This window comes from Leuciscus leuciscus, assembly GCF_965113295.1.
Source record: "Leuciscus leuciscus genome assembly, chromosome: 25".
Classification (NCBI taxonomy): Eukaryota; Metazoa; Chordata; class Actinopteri; order Cypriniformes; family Leuciscidae; genus Leuciscus; species Leuciscus leuciscus.
The window spans coordinates 25,672,981-25,683,137 of record NC_138724.1 but is presented as its reverse complement, the minus strand read 5'-3'; the positions used below and the strand labels follow the sequence as shown (position 1 = coordinate 25,683,137).

General features: G+C 37.7%; 1 protein-coding gene across 1 annotated transcript in view; it reads right to left on the bottom strand.

Moving 5' to 3' along the window:
• Positions 1-10,157, bottom strand: part of ap3b2 (adaptor related protein complex 3 subunit beta 2) — a 41,201-nt gene that overhangs the window by 7,097 nt on the left and 23,947 nt on the right. The window contains 10 exon segments of the mRNA XM_082160087.1: positions 1,030-1,144; positions 4,373-4,491; positions 4,704-4,890; positions 6,194-6,370; positions 6,448-6,557; positions 6,830-6,962; positions 7,723-7,785; positions 7,949-8,020; positions 8,345-8,399; positions 8,723-8,820. Of these exon segments, the coding sequence (XP_082016213.1) occupies positions 1,030-1,144; positions 4,373-4,491; positions 4,704-4,890; positions 6,194-6,370; positions 6,448-6,557; positions 6,830-6,962; positions 7,723-7,785; positions 7,949-8,020; positions 8,345-8,399; positions 8,723-8,820 (1,129 nt within the window).

Here is a 10,157-nt window from a genome sequence, read left to right as displayed (position 1 = left end):
CGCCTGATAAAAGCAATTATTTTCACCATCGGCCACCAGGGCCGATTATATCCTGTCAATCAAAAGGTGAGGAAAAAACGTGTTTAGACTGCAACCCATACTGTGTCTGAAGAAAATCTCGTGTTGAATTGGGGCAAGTTAACTCGACAATAATGCTAAAAATAGCGACGTTAACGCAGACTATTTGACCCTATGAATCACCCGTAGTTCAAGCCAGGGTTGCCAGGTCAGCAGTTTTTCACTACACCAAACATTATTTGTAATGTCTCTCATCCAATAAATCGCAAAGAGCTTTGTGCTTTGTTACTTGCGATTTAAAACCAATTCTGTCCTTTTTATCACGAAATCAAACAAAAAATGGCGTTTTGACGCTCTTAAATGTGATGAGAGCGATCGCTGTAGCGCCGAGTCTTTTCTTCCACTTTAAAATAAGTTACAGCACGTAAAAACATGCATGAACATCAGAAGTTATGATGAAAGATACAGTACAACTCTTGCAATCGCTTAATCAGTATTTAAACCATTATTTTATTTTTCAAAGTTATTTATTTGAGTGTAATTATTATATCTGAAAATAAATACCAGTTAAATATAATAGCTCTGTTGTTCATTTTAACCTCTAACATTATAAAATGAGAAAGTTCCCAGTAGATTTTTTTTTCCTTGAGAAAAATCTAACTATTGGTGTCGGCTGATATCAATCTGAATAATCGGCTATCGGTATCGGCAGAGAAATTTAGTATCGGTGCATCTCTAGAATGTTTTATTTGCATTTTTTTGTGCTTATTAACATAAGTAGTCGTTAGCTTGGCAACATGCTAATGTCAAAAAGAAATCAGTGTTGAGCCTAATGCTCTATTTCACCAAATAGTGTACTATTTTATTATTTTTTACATTAGCTTAGCAACATGCTAATATCAAGCTCTATTGAAATCTATTGGTTTTCGGTTTTATATGTTATTGCTAAGTGACCATTAATCCAGTTGTTGGCATGAAGACCATATTATGATATATTTTGGCCACAGTTACCGCTATCTGCTGATTCGGTCGGGCCGGATTCTCCGTCAGAGTCCGAGTAGAATGGTGTCTCTACTTTCTTCTCCTTACGATCCTTCCGGCTTGTGCATTTGCTCCAATCTGGAATCTGCAAAAGATATCGCAAAACACCATCAAAATCAGCTCAATTAAACCTGGAGAACCTAACCAGAGAGAGAGAGAGAGAAAAAGAGAGAGAGAGAGAGAGAGGTTCATATAACGGCCATGAATGCCTCTTTACAAGCATCAAATGTCTTCGTCTACACTCATACATTAATATGATTAAGTTTCTTGAGACCTGCATCTCTCTCCGCTCAGCATTTGGTGTCTACAACAGGGAAGGTTGTGCATTCATGGCCACTTTCATTCTTGTTGTGTACGCTAACACGTATAATTAAAGAAATCACATCCTTAAAAAAAACACCCAAAGACCTCCAGCACTGATTAACCCAAAATTAATTTGACTTTAAACTAGCATTAGCATGCTTTAACGGATGTTTAGGGCATAAATTAACGATTAGCATCAGTGCTGTAGGCCATTCCTGAGGTGTTTTTTTGAGGATTCTGGTCTTTAATCATAGAGCAAGGGCTGAGGAAAGGGGAAGGCTGATCTAGCACAGTACAGACGCTACGCTAGGCTGGTGGCAAAAGCTCTTTGGGTCTGACGCTAAGGGTGACTGACAGACTCACGCTGGTTAAAGTGGTGACTCTTTCGAGCAGCCTAATAACCTGGCAAACAGGAAAGAATAAAAAGAAACGCAAGAATGATGCTGTGAGATGGCCAGAAGAAGAGGAAAGAAAAGAACAGAACAGAAAAGAACAGAAAAGAAAGAAAAAGATTTTAAAAGTACACACAAGGATTCAGGTTGCACTTGTCAACAGATTAGCACGTATATTTGGATGTGTTTCACATCCGTATTTCGCTAACAGCTTCAGTCAAAGCAACTGAAAGTGTTAAGGGCCGTTCACACCAAGGACCATAACTACAACTATAAAGTTTCATAGGTAAAACAATAACGACACAGAAGAACGATATCGTTGGAGTCACTTTCAGGACTATTTTTTTTCCAGCTGATGAACGATGAAAACATTGACAGCCAATCAGAATCCACCCGAGTCTAAAGAGCGCGAAGGCTGCAAACGACGTAAGCATTGCGCGCTTATAATAAACAGGACATTATCGTCAGTTGGTGTGGACACTAATATAGTTAACGTTATAGTTATTGTTCTTGGTAAGAATGGGCCTTTAGGGGGGAATTCACTAAGAATGAATAGCATTGTTTACATCCATCTGCACTGTTTTAGCATTCAATTTACTATGCAAATTTGGTAACAACGTAAACACGCCCACAAATTTAGTGCTGAAAGCCATTTGCACAGCACAATTCACAATCTTATGAACTGTTTCTAAGTGCTAGGCTATAGGTGGTAACAAATGCAGAAGATTACCGCTAACTGACATACTCTACCGGGACGGTCAACCCAGTCTCACAGGAAAACGTAACTATTTTACAAAGTGACGATTTCATATGAATTCACGTATGTGAATCGTATGAATCGTAAAAAGTAATTATGAAGGTCCTCCCATAACCACACCCTCTAAACCGCCACTGGGAGTAAGCAGATCATACGAAAACCTACAAACTAAAATGTACGAATTCATACAAATTAGTCACTAATAAGCCAAAATTTAAAATAGTTACGAATTGCCATGAGATTGTGTTGGGACGGTACAGGCACCTGAATCGGCCCTTTAAAATGCAGAAAGTCAACGTTATATTGCTTTTCTCCTTCATGTAAAATGCTCACAAAAATTTCGAGATTTCTGTAGGCTCATGTGTAAATAACACACAGGTATCTGTGTTGAAAAAGTGTCTGTTTAGTGAATTCACCCCTTTATTTAGAGTTTCCAGAAGGTCTCTAATCATATACTCAATAAGTCAATAACAAATCTGTATTAAGATGAAGTTTTAATGCTTTGCTGAGCATTTGGTGTCACAGTAATGGAAGTGCAACATTAATATGAAGGTTTTGTGATGTGATGGTTTGCAAGGCAGGAAGTGAGGTCAGCAGATTTCAGACTGAGATGCAAGAACACACACTTTAGTACAGTAAGGTCGAGCTGGGTGGCCCGACTACAAAGAGGACAGAGAGAGAAGCCACTGCACTCTTGTGAGCACCTCTCTCCAGTCTCCCAGGAGACCGATTCGGCCCTCACTGCTGTCTATGACCTCCTCCTGCTGCATAATATGGTGGGCGGGAACATAAAGAGACAGACAGACTGTCAAAAAGAAGATGTGGATGAACATCGGAGGGGATATAACCAATAACACACCCATCTATTAGATGAGAAATCTGCTGTGAGTGACGAGATTTATGAAATAACAAAGATGATTATGCTGACAAAAACCTGAAGCTGGAAACAAGACCCTGACTGATCAGTGTGTGGTGCAGACCTCATGCATATGCAGATTTGATCATGGAATATTAATCAGGAAGGAGTGGCATGTGGGTGTGTGTCTGTTCTAGAACTCTCAGTGATTGAATGGACAATTCTAGAACCACAATTCTAGCTTTTTAAAGCATTCGGACAAAGAATTCTAGGATTTTGTTTTTTAATCGTTTCTGCTCGAGGGAATGTTCAAGTTAAACTCTATCAAGATTTACACGCTGTTAATAGAGTGCAACAGTGACTTTTTCGGTGGCGTTGGTTCCGGAAGTTTTTGTCCCATTCATTTTTCTCATAGAGAAAATTACCAACTTTGAATTGAAGCAAAAAAGTATTTGAAAATTGGACAAAAAGGCAAAGGTACAAGACTGTGTTTGTTGCGATTCTCTGATTGGCAGAGATTTCTCTGCAGAATCATGGGTAATGTAGTTTCTCATCAGGAATTGAACGTGGTTATTTAAAAAAAAAAATGTTTCATCAAAAGAATATACCATCAATTAATAACCTCATAGTCCACAGTTATGATTAAAAATCAATTCCATTATGGCGAAAATGAATGGGATTTTTAATTCCGGAACCCGACTTTTTCGATAATGATTATTGACACATCAACCAATAGGGCTGCAGGATGAGTAGCTCCCACCCAATTGAAATGCAGAGTGTGTGATTAATGCGATATGAGGGTGGAGTTATGCTAATGAGCGAGGAGAGTGAGCGATATAAAAGTGATTGAGAGTAGCATGTTTTTTTTGTTAGCGCTTTGGGGTGTTTCTTTGGGAGGTCTTGCATGTTGGAGCTCCCTCTGGTGGTCTGTAGGAGAAGCACCCCTGCGCCCTCTGGCCCTGCCTCTGTCAGAACTGTTCTCCTTGCACACACAGAATCCTTCACCTCCACGTTGCGCACGGACGGGTCAGGCGCCGATTCGGGCCAGTCGGGCAGCTCCTGGTATCCGCCGGCTTTGGCGTTCAGCAGATGAGACAGTGATCCCAGCTGGAAGTGATCTCTGTCTGCACAAATCACAAATGAGATCTCTTTAATGTCTCAATTGTCTCCTGCTCCTCAGATGTTTCTTCTGAGGGCCTCAAACTGGGATGAGATTACCTTCAAATCTTAAAATGAACTCAAATATCTACCTCTTTCAACTCTTTATGTAGTCATTTTAGGAGAAACATCTGAGACAAACTTGATTCTGAAGAATGAAACATGGGTTAGGCCATACCTTTAAATGGAGACTCCAGGACGGGGGCGGGCTTGAGCGCAAGGAAAAGCTTCTTGGCGTATTTGCTGAGAGCGCCGCTCTTATCGGTGGGAACAATTAGTTGGCGGATGAAGCGGGCACGATCTCTGATGTCATAGTTTTGATCATATTTCGCCAGGTTCAGTACATACTGCGTCAACAGTTTAGTCTGAAAGACGGAAAAGCAAAGGAAAATGTATTTAGTCTCAAGAGTTTCATGCCTGACAGGCAATGTTACATGTGTGTGTCTAAATGATATGACATGCAGACAGAAAGTGTCTCGCTTGATTAAACAATGACTCCTGTTGTGTCTCTCCAGCTTTCATCCAGACTGATGCTCTGATGCAGGGTTATTATAGTCTACTGAAACCATAAATACACATTTCCGTTTCTTGAAATAAAACACATTAACTGAAATAAAATAAAATATTAATTACTTATTTTATTTCAGACAATTGCCAAAGCCAATTTCCAGTGGAAACCATCCCGCCCGCACTAAAATATAAACATTTACCATAGAGAATCAGGGTAAGAGAAAAATAGTTTTTTATGAAGGATTGATGATGCATTGAACTAAATGCCTTTAAGCAAGTGTCCTGCACATTAACTGTACATTTAAAATGTATAATTTAGAACATTCATTAAAAAAACTACCTGGAACACTGAAAAAACAAACATTTATTTTGCTTTCTAACACTTTACCATGAGATACAAAGAAAAAAATCAAGTTTTTTGTGCATTGTTGTGTGACTCCATATCTTATCTATGCTTTAGAGAATAAAAATAATTCATAATATTTGAGATAAAATGCATATTTTAGTCATGTCTCCATGTTTCACTCAGCCCTATATTGTCCTGTGCACCACCACATAATTTCAGATCGTTTCAGGGGTTTCCATAAAGCTAAAACTATCTTCAAACATCATTTTGGAAAACACTGCCAAACATCGGTTATCTGGATGTCTTAAACTGACTTTTCATGTATTTTTAATGTGAAAACTTCAAATTTTAATGTGTTCGATTAATGTTACTGCCAATTTATTTTCTTGTTTACTTTCATTTATGAGTTTTGTTGTGTTGCATAATGCAAGTTAGCTTGCTTACTGCTAATGTGTGATGCATTATTTATCCTAGCATGTTAAAAACAGCAGTAAACAGTATGCATAAGCAAGCATGCATATAGTCAGGGTTATTAAACTAAATTAAATAAAAACATTTTTTTTATTGAAATAAAGTTACAATTAAATAAAATCTAAATATTTTATTAAAAAACTAGATTTCCTTGAAAACTGACTGAAATAAGGTTAAGCTGAAGCACTAAAATTATTGAATGGACATTTATTTTAAATATGTTCAAAAGTAATAAAAACAAATGTATATATATACTAAATTTACTAATTTAAATAAAAAAATATATATAAAAATTCAGGTTATTAAAAAAAATATTTTTAAAACAGTGTTTCTTCGCTCACCTGTTTTGAGTTAGTAAGATACAGTTTGGCAGCCAGATTGATAATCTGCAGCTTGACGATGTCCTCCTCGTTGGTGAAGGTTTTGGCCATCTTTCTCAGGACGTCGGGGGAGATTTTGGGGACGTGCTCGCAGTACTCGCCGATCAGCCACAGGATGCTCGCCCGGGCCATCGGCACCTGAACCACAGGCACATTATCAGGACCACGGAGACCATCTGAAACGTGAAAGTGGGCGGTTCGGATCAGAACGCTACCTGGATGCTGTCGATGAGTTTGGCCATGTGTTTGATGATGTCGCTGTGCTGTTCAGGCTGCATCTGTAGAAGCTTTTTGATCACCACCACCGATTCAGCCACAACCAGCTCTGAAAACACACAAACACCAATGTTATACAAAACACACACTAAATATTACTCAACATTATCATTATCATCTCTCTGTTTTTTTACAGCATGTGATGAGACCAATTTCAAGCATATTTATTGTAACATTTGTATGTCAGAGGCTGATAAGAACCTCTTCTGACAACTTTTGATGGCAGCTTGAACGGCGCTCACTTTATGGATAATTAATGATAGCCTGGGAATTAAACACAGTTCGGTTGCATTAGCGTCGTGTGCGAACACACACTCTCACCGTCTCTGTTGGACAGCAGCTGTACGAGGCCGTTCAGACAGGTGTCTCTGACCTCACCAATGTTTGTAGCACAGCGACCAATGGCCTGAATGCTGGCCGCCACGAAATCCTTATCCATGCTCTTAATATACGTCTACAACACAAAAAGAGAAATACATCATTATCCCTATTCATATATAGAGAGAAATATACTGTTATCTACAAGTTATCTGCAAATATTTCATGTTCTGTAGTCTCTAAAAAGCATCTATTTTAAACTGCAAACATTGTATGATATTCATATTTAAGTTTTAAGGAATTTCATATGGTAAATTTAATATTAGTTTCAAAAAGTATACTCTACTGTTCAAGCTTGGGGTCAGTAAGATTATTATTTTTAAAGAAGCAAAAAAAAAAAATTCAGCAAGGATGCATTAAATTGATCAAAAGTGACAGTAAAGACATTCATAATGTTATGAAAGATTTCCATTTCAAATAAATGTCTTGTATCACAGTTTCCACAAAAATATGAAGCAGCACAACTTTTCAACTCTGATAATAATCAGAAATGTTTCTTGAGCAGCAAATCAACATATTAGAATGATTTCTGAAGGATCATGTGACACTGAAGACTGGAGTAATGATGCTGAAAATTCAGCTTTAAATCACAGGAATTAATTACATTTTAAAATATATTCAAATAGAAAAGAGTTATTTTAAATTGCAATAATATTTCACAATATTAATGTTTTACTGCAAGTTTGACCTAATAAATGCAGAGCGCGAGCATTAGACATTTAAACATTTAAAAAGAAATCTTAACGATCCCAAACTTTTGTAGACTTACATTACATTACATTACATTACATTACATTATTTATTAAACCATGAGAACAAAACATTTAAAAAGATACCTGAAATTCTCTCAGGATAGTGGAGATGTTCGTCTCATTAGCCAAATTAGTCAAAACCTCCAGCTGTGTTAATAAGAGAAGATAAAATCATCAGTCCAGCTTTAAAACACTCAAAATACACTCTTTAGTGAAACAATTTCATGACATAATATCTCCGCACAGAGTTTTTTATTAAAACGAACGCTTTTCAAAGTGAGATGTGATTCAGCTGCGTGTGTCCGTTCACCTTGAGAATCTTGATCTGCGTGGGGTCTGTGGAGCGGATATAAAAACTCTTCAGGTACGGCTCAAACATTCCCTAAAAGACAAACACACAGCATATTCAAACACCACAGCATTTATCTAAATGCTTGCAGAATTTTTATATTCTATTATGCCTTTAAAGAAACCTTTAAATGAAATCTTTCAAGGACAAAGCATTGAATGTATAAAAAGCACCACATGAGGGTCTTCACTTTAAATATTTCAACTATATTAAAGCCTTTTCATATGATTTGCACCAACGTTCATCAATATATTGAACAATGTGGAGTAAATCATCCAGCTTCAGATCAAGTGTTGTAAGATGATCCACAAAGTCAACGTGATGCATGTCCTTTACAGTGTCATGTGAATCACTCACCCGTCTCTTGATGGACATCGTAGCGACATTTTGAAGCACGACGTACTGCACTTCACTACAGAGACACAAATCACACGGCGACATCAGTGACCAAACAACATATCATTCAAAAACCTTCATGTGTGTTTGAGAGGGACAATTTTATTTCCAAAAAGAGGCTAATTGGAGTGATGCATGATGTTCACTGTCTGAGCGTCTCTCTATCTGCAGCTAATGCCAAATTCTGCAGTGTCATCATCCAGTGCCAGTTTACCTGCGCTAATGATGTCATCAGCCGATGACCGTACCTTACATGGTCAAACGGGAAGCGTGGGCCTGTTCGTCTCAGAGCTGGTGTGAGTGTGTTTATGTCTCATTAGTAAGTGATTGATTACTCACCTGTGGCTGCGCATTAACCTGACCAAAGCTTTGGCAATGACGCCCACCTCTGCTTTAGGAGCCAAATGGAAGTACAGCTGAGCTACTGCCATCACCACCTAGAGAGAGAGAGAGAGAGAGAGAGAGAGAGAGAGAGAGAGAAAGAGAAAGAGAGAGAGAGAGAGAGAGAGAGAGAGAGAGAGAGATTTATTATGGTAACGGCGTAATGAACATCATTTATCCGTTTAGAGGTCATGTGTGAAAAGGTCTCAGCTTCATCTTCACTTAGTCAAATTGAGGAGACTGTAAGAAACGTTAAAAACTGATGCTACTTTATGTGAACAAGTGTTTAAAAAATATTAAAAACTAACCTAATAGTTGAGAAAAACTGACCCTAAACTAAAAAACCATTTTAATAATTTAGAAACGAATTAAAATAAAATAAAAAACAAACTTATTAATAATCAAAACTAACAGGATAATAATAATAGTTGAGAATTGGCACTGAACTAAAATACATTTGCATGACTCCAACACTAATTAAAACATTAAAAATGTTATCCAAAGTTGCTTTGGATAAAAATGTTAATGTTTTAATTAGTGTTGGAGTCATGCAAATGTATTTTAGTTCAGTGCCAATTCTCAACTAATACTATTATTATTATTTTTTACAAGTAAAAAATGTGGGGGGATATTAAAAAAAAAGACTTTAAGTGTCAGATTTAGAATTTTGAAACATTTAAATTGAGGTGGAAAACAGAACACAGAATTGTAAATGAAATTTGAACTTTTTGAAGTTTTGACGGCATTGGAAATGAATGGTAGACGAATTTTATCTAGTGGAAGCATTTGGTACTGCGCCCAAACCAAATCTTACTGAAAAGCTCATTTTATGTAGCCTGGGAAAACCCAGACTACTTCTGGCGAATTTTTAATTCTCTCTCCAGGATAGTCTGGAGAAGAGCCCATTCAAACTCATTTCTGTGCCGCCGAAATCGCGGCACCAATCAGAAACGTTTGGGGAGGGATTTACATGATGACGACAGCGCAGCGACGCTGAAGGAGATTTCATTACAAAGATGGATGCCGCCGTGGAACATCACTCGTTCGAATCATAGACAGTAAATAAACGAATCAGTTATCGCGTCTGTTTTGAGCGATTTAAACTTACCGTTTTCGTTAAAACCGGAGCAAAGAACAACACTCGAAGCATACGTCATCTCCTTCATCGATCTGATTGGTTTTATGACTATCCAATTGCGCCCAGAGGAATTTGAGCTACGTAGGTTGGTGACGCTGACGCCCCTTTGGAAATGATTTGTCTACATAGCTTCGCCAGTCCCTACACTCAGTTTCAACTGAGAAGGGTCTGGTTTTAACCAGGCTACATTTTATGAGACGTCAACCTCAAATTTGAAGCACAACTTGTTTAGATTTATGGCTTTTGATTTTCTTA